This window comes from Triticum aestivum, chromosome 5D, assembly GCF_018294505.1.
Source record: "Triticum aestivum cultivar Chinese Spring chromosome 5D, IWGSC CS RefSeq v2.1, whole genome shotgun sequence".
NCBI classification, from domain to species: Eukaryota; Viridiplantae; Streptophyta; class Magnoliopsida; order Poales; family Poaceae; genus Triticum; species Triticum aestivum.
The window spans coordinates 236,302,270-236,326,899 of record NC_057808.1 but is presented as its reverse complement, the minus strand read 5'-3'; the positions used below and the strand labels follow the sequence as shown (position 1 = coordinate 236,326,899).

The following is a 24,630-nucleotide window of genomic DNA, read 5'->3' as shown; positions in this document are numbered from 1 at the left end:
TTTTTTCCTTTTCTTTCGTTGGGATCGTGTACATGTCCCCCCGCAAAAAAAAAGGATCGTGTACATGTTCCCAAATAGAATTACGCACTAGGCCGTGTACTATCGGTGTGCCCGATCCGCCTCCCCGTTGCATGCGCGTGCTGTAAAAGGAAAATGATTAAACATCTTTAAAAGAAAAATATTTGTAGTTTCACACAGAAACGATATTTTGCGTACATGGAAACAACTCAGAGAAATCGATTCGCATTTGCACTAGTAGCCGTGTTTAGAAGCAGTATAAAAGTCGTCATCCGGGCATTGATATCCTTCCATCCCCACCGGAAAATCGAATCAAACCACCTCCGCCTCCGCCTCCACGCACGCACCCACGCACGCTCGCCGCCACTGCAAGTTTGCAACCCCCTCGATCTCTCCCAGCATCCCGAGCCTGCCCCAACCAATGGCGTCCACCAACGGCTACGGCAACGTTACCGGCGGCGGCCTCCCGACGCACACCGCCACCTCCAAGCCGCCCGTCGACGACCCGCGCCACCAGAAGCAGCGCCTGCGGCGCCGCCGCGGCTGCCTCTGCTGCGCGTGCCTGGCCGTCACCCTCGTCCTCGTCGCCGTCGTCCTCCTGATCCTCTTCCTCACCGTGCTCCGCGTCCGGGACCCGACCACGCGGCTCGTCTCCACGCGCCTCATCGGCGTGGCCCCGCGCCTCACCTTCCCGGCGCTCAACATCCAGCTCAACGTCACCCTCCTCCTCACGGTGTCCGTGCACAACCCCAACCCGGCCTCCTTCTCCTTCCCGTCGGGCGGCCACACGGACCTCACCTACCGCGGCGCCCACGTCGGCGACGCCGAGATCGACCCCGGCCGCGTCCCCAGCAAGGGGGACGCGGACGTGAAGCTTGCGCTGACGCTGCAGGCGGACCGGTTCGCCGGGGACCTGGCGCAGCTGGTCACGGACGTGGAGACCGGGTCGCTGCCGCTGGAGGCCAGCACCAGGATCCCCGGGCGGGTGGCGGTGTTCGGCGTGTTCAAGCGCCACGCCGTCGCCTACTCCGACTGCAGCTTCGTATTCGGCGTCGCGGAGCTGGGCGTCCGCAGCCAGGAGTGCCGCGACCACACCAAGCTCTGATCCTACCGACCTTCCTTCGTTCCTTCGTCCGTCCGTTCGACGATAGCTGTCCGTCTCCGCCGCGCGCGTCGCCGGAGATGGAAGCGAGGAGGACACCTTTTCCTGCCGAGTTCGATTGATACGCACGGCACGTGTGGGTGGGGCCGGCGACGTCGTTGTCATCACGGAGAGAAGAGAAAAGAGTGAGGTGTTTCTGGAATTTTCGTCGACGCTTCATCATCAGTATAGTATAGTTAGTCTCGGACTTGGTAGAATTATGAATTTGTCATTTTAGTTGTTTCCATTGCTGGGTTTGGTCTTACGATTTTGATGGAATATCTTGTACAGAGACAGAGAGAGACAGGGTGGGCTAGTTAGTATACGCACATATGGCTTGCTCTTATTGTTCATCGCATCATCATCATGTGTCTAGATTCTTGCTTTGTGCGCACGAATCCTAAGCGCGGCCTTATTATCTTATACGTATGCTTTATACTCCATATAGCTTGCTGTTAGGGGGTCGCTCGGAGACCTTCCTCGAGTCCTTGATGTTCTGATTACTTTACATAACCCTTTAAAGCCAAGCCACCTGTGCTGAAAGTAATTTTCAGGTTACAACATCCTGGATTCGTGATGCCACCAAATATGTCGGCAAATACAAGTCAAACATACGCAGGCAGTGAAAAATAAACCCTGTTTCTAGTCCTGTTTCCTCTGATCAATGAAAGCTCCCTTTCTCCTCACAAAGGGGACGAAAAAGGATATCAAAGCCAGGGACAAATCGAGGCCGTCAGCCAGTCCATCAGAGGCTCTATCTGACGGCTAAGATTAACAGGAAGAGCAGCCATCAATCATCGCGACAGACCAGCACAATTAATAAGGCAGATGAATTACAGCTCAGCACAATTAACACTAGTACGCCAGCAGCTCACCCTACACCAGTCGCATCAAACCAAACCAAGTCATGTTGGAATTCGCCACTGCATCATTTCGGTGTCACCAGAGTAATACATCAAGTGCAAAGATCGAAGCTAAGCAAGGATGAATCTGCAACAGCTGCTTCAGTTCAAGGCAAGCACAGAGAGACAACAAACTATTTTTCAAGATTTACAAAACGCTAGGCCGAAAGCCCACAAGGCACAAGTGCCGGTACTACTACATCAATCATCAGGGCAGTAAGACTGGGCTTAGCTAAAATTAAAGGAAAACTAAACATAGATTTTACATGTATAACTTAATCAAGGCTGCTTCCTACTCAACCATCACTGCTAGCTCTGTACAGCTTCAGAGTTAGCAAAGTTACCACGACAGACATGCCTCTGTAGGATGCCGCACCAAGACCATGTTCCCAAAGGATGGGAACAGGCTCAGCTCTTATTGTCTTCAGCGAAAAGAGTCTTGGGGCTGACCGAACCGAAGTCGAGCTTCCGGCAGATGCCTGGGCTGAGCTTGATCATCTTCAGAGATGGCCGCAGAGGAGCGTCCGGGCAGGTGTCTGCGATGCCGGTCAGCAGAGGCTTGGATTCAGGGGTCTTGTAGCTTTCAGGTGGGATGGCGTCTATCAGAACAGCCTCGCCATCTCCGGTTGCCTCCAGCGCTTGGTTTGAGATGATCAGATCAAGAAACATCTTGCAGATCCCCTGGAGATACAGATCTTCCTCCTCCGAATCATCAAACTCAAAGCTTAACCTCTTGACTGGGAAGTCATCAGATTCAAAAATGAGCTTCCTGCGGGAGAGGGTCTCTACTCCCCTGACCACGTTCTTCTTCGGCGCACCACAGAGCGCCTCCTCTGGTCCTGGAGCGAAGGGGTCAAAGATGTTTCCCCTTGGTGTTTGACAACCCAGTGAAATACTTTCATCTGGAGCCTTGCAAGAGATGGACATTTCTAGTGCAACCACGTTCAGAGTGATTGCCTCAGCAGCATTACCCTCGTTATTCTCAAGATCACAAACTGTGCCGAGGGATTCTATGTCTTCCTTGTTTCCCAAGGGAAGTTGCAAACCAAATTCTTTACTGGCACTCTTCTCCAGCACTTCTACAACTGTGGAATCGCATTCCACAACCTCTGAGACTTCAGTATCGCTGTTATCCAACACCACATGACCTACTTCAGCCCCCGCCATGTGGAGAAGTGGTTTCTTCTGAAAATAAATGTTATACTCAAACAGAGTATACCACTCTCCCACTTCAGTATCAAAACCTGAAACAAAGAAAAGGTCAGTACAAGGGTAGATACTGCCATAAACTACTCAATAAATAACAAAAGACAATTTACACAACTATACACAAAAAAAGGGGGGCGCAAAAGGATCCTGCCACTGGGTGGAACTATACACAAAAGACGATTTCAGAATAAACACGATGCTCGGTCACAAAAGAACTGACAGCAGCAGCAGCAGAATTCAGATTACAACATTACGTCATCCTATTGATGCAAAGACGTGCTTCCAGGCATGCTCGAGATAAAAACATTACATCATCTAAGACAAGATTACATCATCCTGCAAAAAAAATCATCTAAGACAAAATTAAGCTGATCTGCAACTATGCTTCATATACATTACAGAATCGATGAAGATATATGGACTACACGTAAACGGGAGCCGCACAGCAATTGGCGACATCCTTATAACCACAGTACCCCAGATTAGTAATTCGGCAAATAGAAAGTATTTCAGAAACACGCATCCCTAATTTCGCAATACATGGAGAATTGCACGGTCGTGCAGGTGTTACAACAAATCAAAGCCTAGCAATTACCTCACGAACGCCTGGTAGCAACTTATCAATCGGAGAGAAGAATTGCGTACACGATAGATTGGACCGCGGAACAGGCAAAATGAGGAACACCGGAACCAGATCTGCGAAGCGGAAGGGCACGATACCTGTTTCTAACTTGATCCAGCCGAAGATTGGTCGCCGATTAACATCCCCGATGTCCCCCCAACACTCCAAGCTTGGTTCGGCGAGGGGTGGACGGACGGAGAAGAGAGGGAGGGCGTCAAGCTGGCGGCGCTGCTTCGGTGGAGGCGGAGCAGTGGGGGCAGCTGCGGCGCGGATCGAGGGAGATAGAGGAGATGGAGAGGAGCAGTGGGGAACTGGGGAGGGAACCCTAGAAATCCGTTATTTATACACGCGCGTGAGAATTCCCGCGCCAATTTTTTTATGCCAAGATTTTCGATGCGCGCCAAAAGCTGGTTTCCTTTTTGGCTTTTTAATCTTGCCAAACAGAGCGTTCGTGCATATCCACTGTCAAGGGCTCAAGGAACAGCTGGAATATTAGATGCGATTTTGATTGCGCCCATTTTTTTCATTTTTTTTCTTTTCTTAGCGCCAAAGATCCTGCAAGCTGCTGCCGTGTGGTCCCACCTAGTCCCGCACCGGCCGGTGAGACATTATGAGTTTTGTGATGCAAAAATAGCACCCTCAGGTTTAGAGTTTTGCAAAATTAAACCTTGGACTCGAGTGTTTCAGCTTTGGAATTTTTACAGATATAACCCTCTGCCAAACTAAAATGATGAAACCACCCTCTCTGTAACCGGTTGCTACAAATGTTATGGTGGAAGGTTGGCTAGACGTTAAATTCTGGCACACCAATTGGCGGAGCAGGGTCTCCCACCAACATAGATGGTGGAGAACCGCATATAGCCAACGTAGATGATTGAACGCCACATCAGTCTAGTGGCGGAGGTGCAGTCCACCATGCAGGATGGTGGGAGGTAGGGAACAGTTACGCGACAACACGTTGGGACAGACTTTGTCGCCTTACTAGACCACGCGTAGATTCTGCCGTTGATAACGACGTAAGGGGTTTTGTCTCTTCTGTCAAGGTGGTGGAAGGGCACGTGTTGTGTCGGATATGTGGGAGAAGTGAGCTTTCCGCCATTGGCAGTGGTGAGAGGGCCTCTTATTTTGGTGTGAGTGGTTATCTACTCATAGATCTCGCCATTTCCACCTACAGTTCCTGCTCATTAAAATCTCACTCACACTCCTTCACTATTCACCCAAGCAATCATCTCTCTCTCTCTCTCTCTCTCTCTCTCTTATACATATACATCATGTTCCGATGTTCCTCATTTGCCTGTTGGGGCCGGTGCTGGCGCCGCAAGGTGAAGTAGTCTACGGATTAGATACGATTTTAGTTTACTTGCGCCCATATTTTCGTTTTTCATACAAAAGATCTTGGGAGCCGCCGCCGTGTGGGCCCACCTAGCCCCGCACCGGCAGGTGAGAGGTTACGAGTATTGTGACGCAAAAGCACATTCAGATTTAGAGTTTTGCAAAGTAAAACCTTGGACTCGGGTGTTTCGGCTTTCAATTTTTACACATATGACCCTCTGCCCAACCAAAATGATGAAACCACCCCATTTGTAATTGGTTGCTACAAATGTTATGGTGGAAGGTTGGCTAGACATCAAATTCCACCACACCAAATGGCGGAGCAGGGTCCCCCACCAACATAGATGGCGGAAGCAGCAAGGAGCCAGCGCAGATGGATGAAGGCCACATCGGTCTAGTGGCGGAGGTGCGGTCCACCATGCAGGATGGTAGAAGGTGGGAACGGTTACGCGATGGCACGTTGGGGCAGACTTTATCGGGCTTGCTAGATCACGCGTAGATTCTGTCGTTGATAATGGCGTAAGGGGTTTTGTCTCTTATGTCAAGGTGGTTGAAGGGCACGTGTTATGTTGGACAGGCGGGAGCATTGAGCTTTCCCCCATTGGCAGTGGCGGGAGGGCCTCTCAATTTGGTGTAAACGGAATTCTACTTATATATCTCGCCATTTGCTCCTGTAGTTCCTACCTGTTAAAATATCACTCGCCCTCCTTCAATATTCGTCCAAGCAATCACCTCTCTCTCCCCCTCTCTCTCCCTTACATATACAATGTGTTCCGATGTTTGTTATTTTCCCTATTGGTGTCGGTGTTGATGCTGCAAGGTGAACTAGTCTACGAATTTTTGGTCATGTATGAGTATGAAGCTTTTCATATGCGTCAGTTATGAGTATTGGTCCAAACAATGTTACTTCAGGGTTTGAAGGGAGAGACGGAACAATTGGATTATTAGATGTGATTTTAATTGTGCCCATATTTTCATTTTTCTTAGCGCCAAAGATCTTGTGAGTTGCTGCCATGTGGGGCCACCTAGTCCCGCACCGGCGGGTGAGAGGTTTCGAGTTTTGTGACACAAATGCATCTTCAGATTTAGAGTTTTGCAAAATAAAACCTTGGACTTTGTTTCGGCTTTGGAATTTTCACACATATGACCCTCTGCCCAACCAAAATGATGAAACCACCCCCTTTGTAACTGCTTGCTACAAATGTTATGGTGGAAGGTTGGCTAGATGTCAAATTATGCCACACCAAATGGCGGAGCAGGGTCCCCCACCAGCATAGATGGTGGAAGAAACGTATATCTGTTGCAGATGGATGAAAGCCATGTCGGTCTAGTGGTGGAGGTGCAGTCCACCATGCAGGATGGTGGAAGGCCGGGAACGGTTATGCGACGGCACGTCGGGACAAAATTTGCCGGGCTTACTAGATCACGCTTAGATTTTGCCGTTGATAATGGTGTAAGGGGTTTTGTCTCTTCTGTCAAGCTGGTGGAAGGGCACGTGTTATGTCGGACATGCGGGAGCAGTGAGCTTTTCGCCATTGGCAGTAGCAGGAGGGCCTCTCATTTTGGTGTCAACGGATTTCTACTCATATATCTCGCCATTTCCTCCTACATTTCCTAGCCGTTAAAATCTCACACCCTCCTTCAATATTCATCCAGGCAATCATCCATCTCTCTCTCCCTATCTCTCTCCATCCCTCTTATACGTATAGGGCGTGTTTCAATGTTCCTCATTTTGGTGTCAGTGTTGGCGCTGCAAGGTGAAGTAGTCTAAGGATTTTTGGCCATGTATGGGCATGAAGCTTTTCATATGTGTTAGTTATGAGTATGATCGGTCCAAACAATGCTTCGCCGGGGTTTGAAGGGAGAGATGGAAGAGATTCAAATATGGATGCAGAGCGTCATTGTTTTAAGGAGGAGTGGTCGAAGAAGAGGGGTGTCCAGGCGGTTCATTGAGTGGAGAGAGCGATGCCGATGTCAGGAAAGAAGTTGTTGAGGGGAAAGGAAAATGACCCGCTAGATTCTACTATATTTTAATTTCAGTTGTAGTATTTCAATTCCATCATTCGAGTGTATCTTAATTTTAGTTTGTAGTAGGTAGTGGATAATATTATTATTTATAATTTCAATATGTATGCTAGCATACTTATTCAAAGCAATGTAGTTAGAACATTGGCTTTCAATCTTGAGCATGTTGTCGATTTTAAGATATGTTGTACATAATATAAGTTTGATACATAGATACAAGTCACGTACAGAGATAAAAGTCATTTTCCCTCTTCTTTTGACCCGCTTACATATATTGCATTAATACTAATTATTGTCATACAAATCTTGGTTCTTAGTTATAGTGATAGATATATATCTCACGATGAATGATATTAAAGATCTTTTGTTTATATAAGTTTTATCGATACTTCCATGTGGGATTGGTTAGTAGCTCCAGTCTAATACCAAAAAAATAATTGGGATCTCGTGTTGGGGAAGAGTAGATCATTTTACTTCCAATTCAAGATAGGCCAGCTCGAGCCATCTGTTGAGAGCGGAAATTCGGTAATAAATAATTAGTAAGAAAACTCGAGTCGTCTTTTTCGACAAAAAGTGGGTTCCATAGTTTCTATTGTTCCCTTTTAAATGGCGAGGCCCTCTGTATACACCAGAGCCCTGATTTCATTAAAAGGTATTGCTTAACTGGATAGAATAATTTTAGGACCAAGCAAATCATAAGAAACTTCCTCTATATTCACTACCATCACGTGTCCTCGACTTCGGCTAGTCTCTTTTCCTTTTCAATGCTATAGCTATATGTACAGCATCCATTTGTGTCTGCCCCCCCCCCCTAAAATAGTCTAATATGGGCCGACAATCAATAACTTCTTCACCATCAAGAGTAATGATCGAAAGATCTCTCTCTCTCTCTCTCTATATATATATATATATATCTCAATCTCATGTTTCCTTTCACCAGGAGGCCTTCCTCGTCATCTCAGAATATTTTTGATCTCATTTTTATATGATATGTATTTTCATATGAAACTTGGTTATTTATGATGTACGATCATCCCTGTTAAGCATACATGTCTGGATGTTAAAGTGCTCAACTCAAATTGGTACATTTGCTTGCTCAATTTCAATAGGGGTGCACGTGATGTAACATCACAAAATTCTAGATTTTGTAATGTTATATTAGTTAAGCGATAATGATTGCTTGTGTGATTTGCTGTGTGAAATTGAGTGAAATTTGAAACTTTTTTAAAGTTGAATGAGAGGGAATGAAATGACATTCCCAAAACTTTCACCTTGCATTTATGATCTCCATGAATTCAAATTCATTTCATCACAAAACCCTAGAGTGAAGATGATATGACTTCTTTCATTTAATTAAATGAAAAAGGGTTTTGAAAAGATTTGAATTCCATTTGGAAATATTTCAAACTCAGAAACTTTATGCAACTCAATGAGTTTCACGAGATAAGATCAAATGACTTCTTCAAATGCTAAGAAAGAGAGTTGGAAGTTTCAAAGACTCAAATTGAAAGTTCCTTTGAAATTATTTCAATTTGGAGTTATTTGGTTTTATTCAAATTCCTTTTCTCCAAAAATAAAATATATGGAAAATAGGGTAAAATGATTCCCTACAATATAAAATGTAGAGAAATGAGTTTGAAATCATTTTGGTATTTTATAATATTTTTATTTGGTTTTTAAATGAACCAGTAGTACTGTTTGCTTTGTTTAAATTTTTGTGAAATTTATTTGCCGCTGAAAATATGTTCATGTTTTAGGAAATCTTTTTCTGAAAAATTTGATATATAATATGCCTATATTATATATTTATTTCATTTGTTTATTTTTCTTTAGTTATGTCTGTGTTTTTTTAAATGAAAACCGCCGAACTGGGCCGGCCTAGACAACCGGGCCAGGCCAGCCGCAGCCCAGCGCCGCCAGCCCGCAAGCCGCCTCGCTCTCCCGCTCGCTCGCCCGTTCGCTTCCCCGATCGGACGCCGCCGACGGGTGGACCCCACCTGTCAGCTTCGTCTTCCCCATGGAATCGGAGTCCAGCGCGCGTACGCTTCGCCGGCCGACGTCGTGCCTGTCCCGGACACCTCCCCTCGCATCGCCCCTTCCCCAAGCAGCCCTCCTATATATATATATAGCCCTGACCCCGGCCTCCTCTTTCATCAAATCCCAAGCTCGAAAGCCCCTTGCAGCCAACCGCACGCACTCGCCGGAGTTTCCAACTCCGACGAGATCCACTCCGCTGCCAGCTCGCGAAGCCGCCGCCCTCGACCACCGCCGACTCCTCCGTCGTCTCCGCCTCACCGAGCCGCACCTCGCCGACCACCGGAGCCGCCTCCCCGCCTGAAGCCGTCGTCGTCGCCGCCTCCTCCGTCCGATCTAGAATCTACGGCCTAGATTAGGTTAGTTGTTTTTTTAGGCCTAGATTAGGTTAGTTGCTCAGTTTCACGATAGATTGATCAACAGTCCGATCTAGAATCTACGGCCTAGAAATTATGAGTGCGAAGAATCTTCGTCAACAGTACAAGGCAAGTTCACACTTTGATCATACCCTTTTATACCCAGTTTTACTTGCATTAGATACACCCCTCAAAGATTTGCATGTGTAGGATTTGGGTACATGTGGTTGTGCTATGTAGTTCATGAGGTAGGAACCTATGATCCTTGAAACACCCCGGGATTATTCGTTATGTCATATATTGCTTAGCCATGCTCGTAGACGGGGATTGGTATGTGAGATTCATGCAAGTTATGAGAGAAATAATGATTAAGGGTAACTTAAGGTGGCAACATCAACACACATCTGGGTGGAATGGTTGGGGCACCCTGGAGAAACCAGTGGCTTGCCCGGGCACCTGGAGAAACCAGTGTTTGCCCAAGGGAATCCCGGAGTACCCGTGTGATTACCCTATGGAATGCCACTCAAGCTCAAAGGGATCATACGATATTTCATGCCTAGAAACTTCCGTGTGCAGCCAGAAGCCATTATGGGCTCTGGCATAGTTGAGTAAGTTGTGGGAAACCTTTCCATGATAGGCTAGCAGATGTAGGGGATTGTAGGTGTACCGTCCTATCTATCGGTTAAGGGGACCTCTTCGGAAAGACTATGTCTTGATCATCCGGTTCTCAAACATCACGCAGTGCGAGGAATTCAACGGAGGAGATCGAGTCTTGTGGGGAAAAGTGCTCAAAGCTTTGCAGAGTGTACAAACTAATCATGATTAGCCGTGTCCCCGGTTATGGACAACTTTAAGTATCTAGAAGTGATTATTGGTTGATCTCATCGTGTTACTTAATTAATTTATTAGGCTATTAATGATTTGGTAATTTTGGGATTGAGTTGGAGGAACCTTCTTAATAATGGCATAAACTTGGTAGTAAATAAAATTTATTACTTTGTTGTAGGAAAAAATTAGCTTTATGCAAAAATTTAACTTAGAGCCTCCACCAGCCAAATATGCATATAGAGATAGACATTCTCATTATTATTCTATGGTGTGAAATTGCCAGTACATTCAATGTAGTGACCTACATGGCTGCAACGTCTCATGTTGCAGGAATCATACGACGAGTAAGTGATACGTTAGGGTTACGATGTCTACATTCAACCTTGCCGTTGGTGTTGTTGGGACTCCACAATTTTTGATGTTACTTCTGCTATATGTATTGAGGTAATAGTATTTACGTTACTTTTTACATGTGATTGCACTCTGTTATAAATCCTCGAGTACTGTATGTGTCAGCATATCGATCCAGGGATGACACTTAAGCACAGAGACTTGATCCATTTGGGTTGGTCGCTACACGCGAACATGAATGTTCCACTTGTAGGATCGCAAGTAGGTACAGAGAGGGATGATTAGACTATTGAAAAATAAAAACCTATCCTTTTTCCAATTTTAATTCTTGGCAGATTTTAGCAATTCTAGCAAGTCTACTAGCACCCTACACATGCAGGTATAAGATAGTAGCAGTGGAAAGTAAAGACTTTGCATATGTAGGTAGAGGAAGGGTTTGGCGATAATCAAATGCAATGAAGAGGGTGATTTTTTCTCGTGGTTCTAATAGGTGGTTCTATCATACATCCACGTTGATGGAGACTTCAAAACATGAAAGGTAAAGGCTCCGCGAGTCCACGAAGGGCTCTACCCACAAAGGATCCACGAAGAAGCACCTTGTCTATGCCATCATGGCTTACGCCCACGAAAGACTAGCCTCACCCGGGGTTGATCTTCATGAAGTAGACCATATCGTTGCCCTTACAAACTCTTTGGGTCAAATCCACAAGCTTGGAGGCTCCGAAGTGACACCTAACCAATTTAGGAGACACCACTCTCCAAAAAGTAATAGATTTTGTTCTTGATGATGAACTCCTTGCTCTTGTGCTTCAAAATATAGTCTCTTCAACACTCAGACTCTCTCACATATTTAGGCTATGTGGTAGGAGAGGGAGTGGAGTGGAAAGCAACTAGGGGAGGCTAGAGATCAAGGATCAAATGTTGGAGTGAATCCCCTTGATCTCAACACAAGTTTAGGTAGTTCTCTCTCAGAAAATGGATATGGTAAGTGGTAGCTTCAAACCGATTGCTCTCTGAGAGTTGGTGGAATGGGTGGGGGTATATAGGCAGCACGGAAAATCCAACCATTACACACCTTTATGCGCTACTCGATGGAACCATGTGAAAACACTCGATGAGACTGACTAGTACAAAAGATCTGAACTTTAGGCCTTTCGGTGAGACCAGATGAAACAGCTCGGTGGGACCGAATGGCGATGACCAATCACTTTTTACACTTCAGTGAGACCGATTGAAACCACTCAGAAATTCAGAAGTGAACCCAATTGGTAGTAGAAGGTTGGCAGGTGCTCTCGGTGAGACCGAAGAGTCATCTCAATGAGATCTAGTTGCTAGGGTTAGGAAGTGGCTATGTCAAGTGTATCTCGGTGAGTATGGATGAGAGTGTTTCGGTGGGACCGATATTGACTTTAGGGTTTTAAACATAGATGAATGTAAGAGTGTGACTCAGGGTTTTGGAGCAATATCTCTAAGCACTTGAGCAGTTAGACCATGATCAAAACCTCATCCCCTTTTAATAGTATTGGCTTTCCTATGGACTCAATGTGATCTTGGGCCACTTAACCAAAAATATAGGGTCCTGAAGCTTTGCCAATATGCATCCTTTGCACATTGAGGGGTCCACAATCACATCCCATTGCCATACCTAAATTGAACTTTCTCGAAATATTTTTTGAGTAGGCATTAGTTCAATGATGCATATGTTTTATCAATTACCAAAACCACTCGAGGATTAGTTGCACTTTCAATCTCCCCTTTTTTGGTAATTGATGAAAACATATAGATCAAAGCTTCGACATAGGATATAATCATTGAATAACATCGTCGCTTTGAGAAGTATGTGATAAGGAAGAGAGCTCCCCCTGGATTTGTGCATTGTTAAAAATTTGCGTTTGAATGCAAATGCACAATCGATTAGCATCATGGGATAACCCTTCCATGCCACATACATCTTGGTGGAGCGCACAAAAGAATATGAACGGAATACAATAAGCACTCATCACCAAGGCACACGTGTGAATGACCATAATAGCAAGCATAAGCAAAAATATAGATAACATGATAAGCAAAATAGAGTACAATCAAGCACACACAATATTCTTACAAACCAAAGCGAATCAAAGTATCTCAGAAAACCAAATAAAAAGAAAATGCAAGGCACTCTCACACTCAAAGCCCTAAAGATCTATATCACTCTCCCCCTTTGGCAACAAGTTACTAGGAAGTTCAAGTGACCTATATCTAGACGTCACTTTGGGCTCGATCCACGGCTGTAGGAGATGGAGAAGTCCTCTGGCTGGCAGCTCCAGTGTGGGTCAATGGAGTGGAGATGAGAGCGTTTGCAAAAGCCTCTGACGATGTCTGTTAGACTGGCGGTGTAGACACTGGAGGTGGAATAGTTGTAGATGGCGCAATGATAGGATCATGTATAGGCTGAGACTGATACTGATTGGTTGTCTGCTCATCTGAATCATTGTGGATCCATGCCTCAAATTCCTCCTTGCGATTCATTAGATCAGTGACCATGTATGTCACCTTGACATCAAGAGCGTGAAATTTAGTCTCAATGATCCGCTCTAAGCTCTCCTGATTCTTCACAAGGTTAGACAGGCCATGCTTAATCCTCTAGGTAGTGAAGAAAAGATATGTCATCTGATCACTCTTGGTCTTGGGCATCTCAACAGTGGCAGCCCTAACAGTAGATGAACTTGGCCCACTGGCCTGTGCAACAACTCCGACATCCTCTACTTGCTCGTAAGCACCAACAAAACTAGGATCAGCAAGATCCATGGTGACAGTGCAGTCCTCTACCTTTGGCTAAAGTGGCAGGTGCTTGTGTTCAATCAGATAGATGTTGCTACCAATTTTGGACTTGATGAGCACCCACATATATGATCAGCGTCGGTACTAAAACCGGCTGATCTCGGGTAGGGGGTCCCGAGTTGTGGATCTGGGAACAATGGGTAACAAGAAACAAGGGCAACGATGTTTACCCAGGTTTGGGCCCTCTCGAAGAGGTAAAACCCTACGTCCTGCTTTGATTATATTAATGATGGAGTATTGAGTACAAGATGATCTACCTCGAGATCGTATGTTGTGTCCTAAACCCTAAGGCTTGTAATTGTCATGATCTATGGACTAGCCTAGCCTTGGTTTATATAATGTACCACAGGCCTAGGATAACATGAGTACTCATCTTGTGCGCCAAGTTTTATGGAGTCTTCCTTGTATACATCATGGGCTGCCCGCAGTGGCCCATTAGCGAACCATAATGGGGGTCCTCAGCCTGACTCAACTGGTCGGGAGATGACGTGGTGAGTACCCCCTAGTCCAAGACTCCCTCAGTAGCCCCTTGAACTCGTCTTCAAGTTGGGGACGCTCCTCGGTTCTCCTGGACTGTTCTTCATCTTCGGTCGTCGGTCTTGAAAGTTGGTTCAACAAATCTTTCCATCTCTGATCTTGAGGATCACCGAGGTATATTCGAAGAGTTCACACGTCGGGTATCCAAGGAGTTCACATGTCGGGCGTCTGAGGAACCCCTTTAAATTCTCGGCCTTTATGAATGCCTTGTTATTTTTACACCACACCTTGGGTTTGAAGTTTTTCTCGAGCGATGGTATCCTCTTGCAGTCGATATCTAATGCGGGACTCCATCCGAGGTGTCTTTTTGAAGCCAAGCTCCAACATCAGTTTGCATCCGAGGTGTCATAGATTATCTCGGTTTGAAAAAGTTGAAGGAGATCGACCGAGCATAAGGCCGGAAATGTCCTCTATGGAGCAAGTCACTTGCATCCTAGCTTTATGCCAGACTGCTTCCGAGGTGGCTGCACCACCTCGGTATTGGGTTGATCTTTTGTGGAATTGTTTCTGATCAGTGCAATTTTTTTGCCGACGAGATGTATAGCCAGTTGCCCTCAAGGTGCGTGTCGGCCTAAAATCCGGGATGCACCTGAAGGATAAAATAAAACCGCTAATCCCAGTAGCCCCTGAGACTCAGGTCAATTCAAGGAATCGGCATGAGGATGAAGTCCTTGCTCGGAAGCATACTTTTGGAACAGAAACACGATGCACAATAGCTTCCGAGACTCAGGTTGGGTGCGGCCGACCAACCTAAGGATCGCAATCTCCTCGAAAGCTGTTTTACACTTTGAATTTTCTGCATCAATCGTCAATGCAATAGCCCCCGAGACTTGGGTTGGGTACTTGGACGACCCTAGGATCGTATCTCCCCGGGAACTTGTTCGGTTGGTGTTTGAATGTCGCCATCACCGAGGTGCAGCTCGATAGGGAAGATGCTGAATTGCAGGTCGGCAAAGATTTCCTAAGAAGAACCATCACGCAGGATACCTCGATCAAGAGGATATCCTGCCTCCTAAAAAACATAAAATAGGTTAAAGGTGTCATAAGTTCAAAAAACCAAAAAACTTATGTAAAAAATTTATGTCTGAATTAAATCAAGTTTTCTGTGACAACCGAAATTGGTCTTAAAACAAGTTTGTGCTTCCGCCGTGCTTTAACAGGATACATTCGATCTCCAGACTTCAAGTGGGCTAGCCTTCAGCTTCGACCTCCTTTGCTGAAGGCGGAGTGCTTCTCATCAGGACAGTTTAGCAAACTAAACGCGAGCGGCTTTAGAGAGTAACCAAGCTATTGGGCTATTGACCACACACTCGCGTCGCAAAAAGGAGTAGTAGAAAAGACTTTGCAATGACTAAGAAGAAAGCATTTATTATAAAATGGCTCATATAAATTTAAGAGCCCCAAGTTAACATGGGAAAAGGAGTGTTTTTTACAAATAACTTTTTTGTTTTAAGACAAATATAATGCTTGGTTGAACGAACATAAATTAAAAATCAAAAAAATTGAGCATTAAAGCAACTTAGCGGGTTAATGTGCTCGGTGTTGATGACTTGGTCCGGGCTTATGGCGGTACGAATATGTAGTCCTCAGCCTGGCCAAGGTCCCAACCCCCAAGACTATTCTAATGTGACTGAGCGAGGAGCTCGGCTTGACGAAGTGGCGTCATAGCACAGTCGATGTGGTGAGGAGAAGCCCATGGTCCAACTGCCATGATGAAGCTAGTCGGCTGCTGACACCAAAGTCCCCGGAGTAGGTTGATGAAGAGATGGCGAAACCCCCAGTCTAGCCAAGGTGACGGAGTAGGTCGGTAATTAAGGTGATGTTGTAGCCCCCATGACAGTCAAGTGTCGAAGCAGGTCAGTGTGGTGGACATCGGCTTGAAGAAGCAAGGGCGCGGCGAAGCCGACGCTGGTTAGAACTTGTGATGTGGTCAATGCCGGCTTGATGAAGTGATCACATGGTGATGCTGACGCGCCCGACCCATGCAATTTGTGGGGCGACGATGTTGTCTTGATGATTATTTAGCCTTCATGATGTTGAACTCTTGGTCGGCTCACCGAGGTGTTGGTACGATGAGGTTGACCTCGGCTCTATGAAGCGACGACCTGTCTGACGTAGGTCGGCAGCCATGGAGCAACGTTGTCGGGCTGGTTTGATACTTGTGTGACGGTTAAGTTCGCCTCGGAAAAGGATCAAATTTTGTGGGCACATGTTTTAGGAACACAATACCATACAAAAATCCCTTAAAAAAGGACGTCCGATATCACGTACATAACAAAGATGAACTCGGGTCAAATCATTTTCGCGCAGAAAATATATCCAAAAATTGATGGACTCATCGGACGTTTCCCGGAGTTTGAATGGTCGGATCTAGCTAAACTTTTGAGGGGTTGTTGAAATAGGAATTCTGCAGTCGATGAACGTTTGGATTTTCCAAAGGATGTCCGAGCTGGACGTAGTACTCCTTGCCCCAAACTCGTCCAGCTTCCCACCCAGATTCGACAGGGCTCCAGTATATCACAAATTGCCAAAGATTACTCCACCGGAACGCGGTGAAATTTTACTAGGTTGTTGTAGACTCAATTCCGCACAATTCCACCGAAGCAATCCTCAAAGCTACGCTCGAGGGAGGCGGGGAAGGCGAGCACGAATCTGCTGTTTAAAAAATGCACGATTGCACGAGCGCAATGTTGATGTTGAGCCCCCGAGCTCCGTGGACGATTCTTCCATGATCTCCGTAAGATTTGAGTTTGATGATGAAGGTACCCATCTGATCTTGATGATCCGACACGGAGCGTAGTCCTCAGTCCAGCCAAGGTAAACAGTCGAGCCGCCGACGAAGATGCTGACGTCCACGATGAAGTTTGGTTCCGACGTGTAAATCGCATCAAAGTTGATCTAAATTCCGATGGCGCCACGACGACTACCAGCACAAACCTGCATGGTGTTGGGGAACGAAGTAATTTCAAAAAAATTCCTACGCACACGCAAGATCATGGTCATGCATAACAACGAGAGGGGAGAGTGTTGTCCACGTACCCTCGTAGACCGAAAGCGGAAGCGTTATGACAACGCGGTTGATGTAGTCATACGTCTTCACGATCGACCGATCTTCAGTATCGAACGTGCGGCACCTCTGTGTTCTGCACACCTTCAGCTCGGAGACGTCCCGCGATATCACGATCCAGTACAGCTTCCCCGGAGAGTTTCGTCAGCACGACGGCGTGATGACAGTGATGATGATGCTACCGACGCAGGGCTTCGCCTAAGCACCGCTACGATATTACCGAGGTGGATTATGGTGGAGGGGGGCACCGCACACGGCTAAGAGATCAATGATCAATTGTTGTGTCTCCAAGGGGTGCCCCCTCCCCGTATATAAAGGAGTGGAGGAGGGGGAGGGGTCCGGCCTCCTATGGCGCGCCCCATGAGGAGTCCTACTCCCACCGGGAGTAGGACTCCCCCTTCCAAGTAGGAGTAGGAGAGGAGAAGGAAGGGAGAGAAGGAGAGAAGGAAAGGGGGGCGCCGCCCCCCTCCTTGTCCAATTCGGACTAGAGGCAGAGGGGGCGCACGGCTGCCCTGGAGCCCCTCCTCTTCTCCCACTAGGGCCCATTAGGCCGAATATACTCCCCGGGGGGTTCCGGTAACCCCCCAGTACTCCGGTAAATGTCCGAAACCTCCCGAAACACTTCCGGTGTCCAAACATAGTCGTCCAATATATCGATCTTTACATCTCGACCATTTAGAGACTCCTCGTCATGTACGTGATCATATCCGGGACTCCGAACTACCTTCGATACATCAAAACACAAAATCTCATAATACCGATTGTCACCGAACTTTAAGCGTGCGGACCCTACGGGTTCGAGAACTATGTAGACATGACCGAGATACATCTCTGGTCAATAACCAATAGCGGAACCTGGATGTTCGTATTGGCTCCCACATATTCTACGAAGATCTTTATCGGTCAAACCGCATAACAACATACGTTGTTCCCTTTGTCATCGGTATGTTACTTGCCTGAGATTCGATCATCGGTATCTCAATACCTAGCTCAATCTCGTTACCGGCAAGTCTCTTTACTCGTTCCGTAATGCATCATCCCGTAACTAACTCATTAGTCACATTGCTTGCAAGGCTTATAGTGATGTGCATTACCGAGAGGGCCCAGAGATACCTCTCTGACAATCGGAGTGACAAATCCTAATCTCGATCTATGCCAACTCAACAAGTACCATCGGAGACACCTATAGAGCACCTTTATAATCACCCAGTTACGTTGTGATGTTTGGTAGCACACAAAGTGTTCCTCTGGTAATCGGGAGTTGCATAATCTCATAGTTATAGGAACATGTATAAGTCATGAAGAAAGTAATAGCAGTAAACTAAAATGATCAAGTGCTAAGCTAACGGAATGGGTCAAGTCAATCACATCATTCTTCTAATGATGTGATCTCGTTTATCAAATGACAACTCATGTCTATGGTTAGGAAACACAACCATCTTTGATCAACGAGCTAGTCAAGTAGAGGCATACTAGTGACACTCTGTTTGTCTATGTATTCACACATGTATTATGTTTCCGGTTACAATTCTAGCATGAATAATAAACATTTATCATGAAATAAGGAAATAAATAATAACTTTATTATTGCCTCTAGGGCATATTTCCTCCAGTCTCCCACTTGCACTAGAGTCAATAATCTAGATCACATCGCCATGTGATTTAACATCGATAATTCACATCACCATGTGATTAACACCCATAGTTCACATCGTCATGTGACCAACACCCAAAGGGTTTACTAGAGTCAATAATCTAGTTCACATCGCTATGTGATTAACACCCAAAGAGTACTAAGGTGTGATCATGTTTTGCTTGTGAGAGAAATTTTGTCAACGGGTCTGCCACATTCAGATCCATATGTATTTTGCAAATTTCTATGTCTACAATGCTCTGCACGGAGCTACTCTAGCTAATTGCTCCCACTTTCAATATGTGTCCGGATTGTGACTAAGAGTCATCCAGATCGGTGTCAAAGCTTGCATTGACGTAACTCTTTATGACGAACTCTTTATCACCTCGATAACCGAGAAATATTTCCTTAGTCCTCTAAGGATAGTTTTTGACCGCTGTCCAGTGATCTACTCCTAGATCAAAATTGTACTCCCTTGCCAAACTCAGTGTAGGGTATACAATAGATCTGGTATACAGCATGGCATACTTTATAGAATCTATGGCCGAGGCATAGGGAATGACTTTCATTCTCTTTCTATCTTCTGCCATGGCCGGGCTTTGAGTCTTACTCATTTTCACACCTTGTTATACAGGCAAGAACTCTTTCTTTGATTGTTCTATTTTGAACTACTTCAAAATCTTGTCAAGGTATGTACTCATTGATAAAACTTATCAAGCGTCTTGATCTATCTCTATAGATGTTGATGCTCAATATGTAAGCAGCTTCACCGAGGACTTTCTATGAAAAACTCCTTTCAAATACTCCTTTATGCTTTCCAGAAAATTTACTTTATTTCCGATCAACAATATGTCATTCACATATATTTATCAGAAACGCTGTAGTTCTGCCACTCACTTTCTTGTAAATATAGGCTTCACCGCAAGTCTGTATAAATCTATATGCTTTGATCAATTCATCAAAGCGTATATTCCAACTCCGAGATGCTTGCACCAGTCCATAGATGGATCGCTGGAGCTTGCACATTCTGTTAGCACCTTTAGGATGCAAATCCTTCTGGTTGCATCATATACAACTCTTCTTTAAGAAATCCATTAAGGAATGTAGTTTTAACATCCATTTGCCAGATTTCATAAAATGTGGCAATTTGCTCACATGATTCGGATAGACTTAAGCATCGCTACGAGTGAGAAAATCTCATCGTAGTCAACACCTTGAACTTTGTAAAAACCTTTTCGACAAGTCTAGCTTTGTAGGTAGTAACACTACTATTAGCGTCCGTCTTCCTCTCGAAGATCCATTTATTTTCTATGGCTTGCCGATCATCGGGCAAGTCAACCAAAGTCCACACTTTGTTCTCATACATGGATCCTATCTCAGATTTCATGGCCTCAAGCCATTTCGTGGAATCTGGGCTCATCATCGCTTCCTCATAGTTCACAGGTTCATCATGGTCAAGTAACATGACCTCCAGAACAGGATTACCATACCATTCTGGTGCAGATCTCACTCTGGTTGACCTACGAGGTTCGGTAGTAACTTGATATGAAGTTACATGATCATCATCAGTATCTTCCTCACTAATTGGTGTAGGAGTCACAGGAATAGATTTCTGTGATGAACTACTTTCCAATAAGGGAGCAGGTACAGTTACCTCATCAAGTTTACTTTCCTCCCACTCATTTCCTTCGAGAGAAACTCCTTCTCTAGAAAGGATCCATTCTTAGCAACGAATGTCTTTCCTTCGGATATGTGATAGAAGGTGTACCCAACTGTCTCCTTTGGGTATCCTATGAAGACACATTTCTCCGATTTGGGTTTGAGCTTATCAGAATGAAACTTTTTCACATAAGCATCGCAACCTCAAACTTTAAGAAACGACAATTTTTGGTTTCTTGTCAAACCACAGTTCATACGGTGTCATCTCAACGGATTTAGATGGTGCCCTATTTAACGTGAATGCAGCTGTCTCTAATGCATAACCCCAAAACGACAGTGGTAAATCGGTAAGAGACATCATAGATTGCACCATATCTAATAAAGTACGGTTACGATGTTCGGACACACCATTACGTTGTGGTGTTCCAGGTGGCGTGAGTTGCGAAACTATTCCGCATTGTTTCAAATGAAGACCAAACTCGTAACTCAAATATTCTCCTCCATGATCAGATCGTAGAAACTTTATTTTCTTGTTACGATGATTTTCCACTTCACTCCGAAATTCTTTGAACTTTTTCAAATGTTTCAGACTTATATTTCATCAAGTAGATATACCCATATCTGCTCAAACCATCTGTGAAGGTCAGAAAATAACGATACCCGCCGCGAGCCTCAACACTCATCGGATCGCATACATCAGTATGTATTATTTCCAATAATTTATTTGCTCGCTCCATTGTTCCGGAGAACGGAGTCTTAGTCATCTTGCCCATAAGGCATGGTTCGCAAGCATCAAGTGATTCCAAAATCCCATTAGCATGGAGTTTCTTCATGCGCTTTACACCAATATGACCTAAACGGCAGTGCCACAAATAAGGTGCACTATCATGAGGAGTCCTACTCGCACCGGGAGTAGGACTCCCCCCTTCCAAGTAGGAGTAGGAGAGGAGAAGGAAGGCAGAGAAGGAGAGAAGGAAAGGGGGGCGCCGCCCCCCTCCTTGTCCAATTCGGACTAGAGGGGGAGGGGGGGCGCGGCTGCCCTGGCCGCCCCTCCTCTTCTCCCACTAGGGCCCATTAGGCCCAATATACTCCCCGGGGGGTTCCAGTAACCCCCCGGTACTCCAGTAAATGTCTGAAAACTCCCGAAACACTTCCGGTGTCCAAACATAGTCGTCCAATATATCGATCTTTACGTCTCGACCATTTCGAGACTCCTCGTCATGTCCGTGATCATATCCGGGACTCCAAACTACCTTCGATACATCAAAACACAAAAACTCATAATATCGATTCTCACCGAACTTTAAGCATGCGGACCCTACGGGTTCGAGAACTATGTAGACATGACCGAGACACATCTCTGGTCAATAACCAATAGTGGAACCTGGATGTTCATGTTGGCTCCCACATATTCTACGAAGATCTTTATCGGTCAAACCGCATAACAACATACGTTGTTCCCTTTGTCATATGTATGTTACTTGCCCGAGATTCGATCGTCGGTATCTCAATACCTAGCTCAATCTCGTTACCGGCAAGTCTCTTTACTCGTTCCGTAATGCATCATCCCGTAACTAACTCATTAGTCACATTGCTTGCAAGGCTTATAGTGATGTGCATTACCGAGAGGGCCTAGAGATACCTCTCCGACAATCGGAGTGACAAATCCTAATCTCGATCTATGCCAACTCAACAAGTACCATCGGAGACACCTGTAGAGCACCTTTATAATCACCCAGTTACGTTGTGACGTTTGGTAGCACACAAAGTGTTCCTCTGGTAATCGGGAGTTGCATAATCTCATAGTTATAGGAACATGTATAAGTCATGAAGAAAGCAATAGCAGTAAACTAAAACGATCAAGTGCTAAGCTAACGGAATGGGTCAAGTCAATCACATCATTCTTCTAATCATGTGATCCCGTTTATCAAATGACAACTCATGTCTATGGTTAGGAAACATAACCATCTTTGATCAACGAGCTAGTCAAGTAGAGGCATACTAGTGACACTCTGTTTGTCTATGTATTCACACATGTATTATGTTTCCAGTTAATACAATTCTAGCATGAATAATAAACATTTATCATGAAATAAGGAAATAAATAATAACTTTATTATTGCCTCTAGGGCATATTTCCTTCACATGGGCTATCTATGTCGGCACTAAAACCGACTGATCTCGGGTAGGGGGTGCAGTGCTGTGTATCTGGGAACGATGGGTAACAGGAGACAAGGAAGATGATGTTTACCCAGGTTCGGACCCTCTCGAAGAGATAAAACCCTACATCCTGCTTTGATTATATTGATGATGGAGTATCGAGTACAAGATGATCTACCTCGAGATCATATGTTGTGTTCTAAACCCTAAGGCTTGTAATTGTCATGATCTATATGGACTAGCCTAGCCTTGATTTATATAATATACTGGAGGCCTAGGTTCACAGGAGTCCTCATCTTATGCGCCAAGTTTTATGGAGTATTCCTTGTATACATCATGGGCTGCCCGAAGTGGCCCATTAGCGAACCATCATGGGGGTCCTCGGTCCGACTCACCTGGTCGGGAGACGACGTGGTGAGTACCCCCTAGTGCATAACTCCATCAATCTGATTTCAACAAAGATCATGGAGTAACCATATATTTGATAACACTTAGCAACCACATTTACTCATATCAATAACATAACCAATTAGTGAGCAATAATATATATCTCAAATATCAACACTTCATCAAAATGATCATGATATAATATGATAAATGTTACCGTGTTGCCCCTTTATGAAACCGCAAAACATAAATGCAGAGCACCTTCAAAGTTCAAGCAGCGTCTAAAAATTGCAATTCTGCGTAGAAAACAACCAGTTATGTTCCCATCCAACATTAATTAGACCAAGTGCATGTTAAACTAAGAATGATAATAGCGCCCTCTATGTTGGTGCTTGAATGAGAAGGTGATGGCACAACAATAAATTAAAAGAAGGGCCCTTCACAGAGGGAAGTAGGGATTTGTGTTTGTACGAGAGCTCATTGTTTAAAACAAAGAAGAATTTATTTTTGGGAGGTGTACTTTTCAATCAATGGTTTAACGACATGGAGTCTCATCATCTTATATGATAAAAATGTGTGAGAGTGTTCCCATGCTTAATACTCCCCCTCCACCTTGTCTTTCCACAAACCATCACTAATGTAGGAAGGTCCTAAGGAGACACATGTATCGGAGACCATTCGATCAAACTGTGTGCGATGAAAAATTGCAAACAGTAACAAAAATACCGTGCCAGAAAACGATACGTGTGCAACGACCCATCCATTGGGCATGATGATGGTGTGCAGACCGTGTGTGATAGAGGACACACAGTTAGACGAAAAATTACGTGTGCAATATGTAGTCCTAACGCACACGGTTTCAATGTTCTAAGAGTCTGTGTTTATTGGCAAACACTTTATAAAAACAAATGGTTTGCGATGGCCAGGAGCATCACTCATGATGTGTGGTGAGGGCACTCGTGTGTGATGATTTGAAAATTATGCATATGATTCCTTGTGGAAACACATGTGTGATAACACGTGACAACACATATGACTGTGTGTTGGGAATTGTGTGCTCTGACGGGCACACATTTTAATTAAAGAATCGTGTGCGATACTAATAACGAGCACACACAGTTGATGGAACAAGACGTGTGCTAGTAGATCGTACCCAAAAACCGGCCCCAGTCCAACCATTAATGGCGTGCACTAGCTCGTACCAACCCACAAATGCCCCAGTGCAGAAATTAATGGCATTATACACGTGTCCCGCAAACCACGCCACTTCTTCCCCCATCGATATCCTGCCACGAATGAGTGGCTTGCTATATGCCCCAGGCGGAAACATCGACTCACTGTAGCGACACTTCATAGCCGCCCATACTGATACGTCTCCGTCGTCTCTACAATTTTTTATTGTTTCATGCCAATATTATACAACTTTCACATACTTCTGGCAACTATTTATAAGATTTATTGGACTAACATATTGATCCAGTGCCCAGTGCCTGTTCCTGTTTTCTGCATGTTTTTTGTTTCGAAGAATATCCATATCAAACGAAGT

At 45.1% G+C, this 24,630-nt stretch overlaps 2 protein-coding genes across 2 annotated transcripts; one reads left to right on the top strand and one right to left on the bottom strand.

The window, feature by feature from the left end:
- The first annotated feature begins 290 nt into the window (after positions 1-290).
- On the top strand, positions 291-1,512 carry LOC123120385 (uncharacterized). Its single transcript, XM_044540362.1, has one exon. It carries the CDS (start codon positions 440-442, stop codon positions 1,121-1,123), a length of 684 nt encoding a protein of 227 aa, XP_044396297.1. The 5' UTR covers positions 291-439; the 3' UTR covers positions 1,124-1,512.
- Positions 1,513-2,067: 555 nt separating this feature from the next.
- LOC123120384 (uncharacterized) lies at positions 2,068-4,302 on the bottom strand. The gene is made up of 2 exons (XM_044540361.1): positions 3,991-4,302; positions 2,068-3,305 (listed from the first exon to the last, which is right to left on the bottom strand). Exon 2 carries the CDS (start codon positions 3,226-3,228, stop codon positions 2,470-2,472), a length of 759 nt encoding a protein of 252 aa, XP_044396296.1. The 5' UTR covers positions 3,229-3,305; positions 3,991-4,302; the 3' UTR covers positions 2,068-2,469.
- Positions 4,303-24,630: the final 20,328 nt, after the last annotated feature.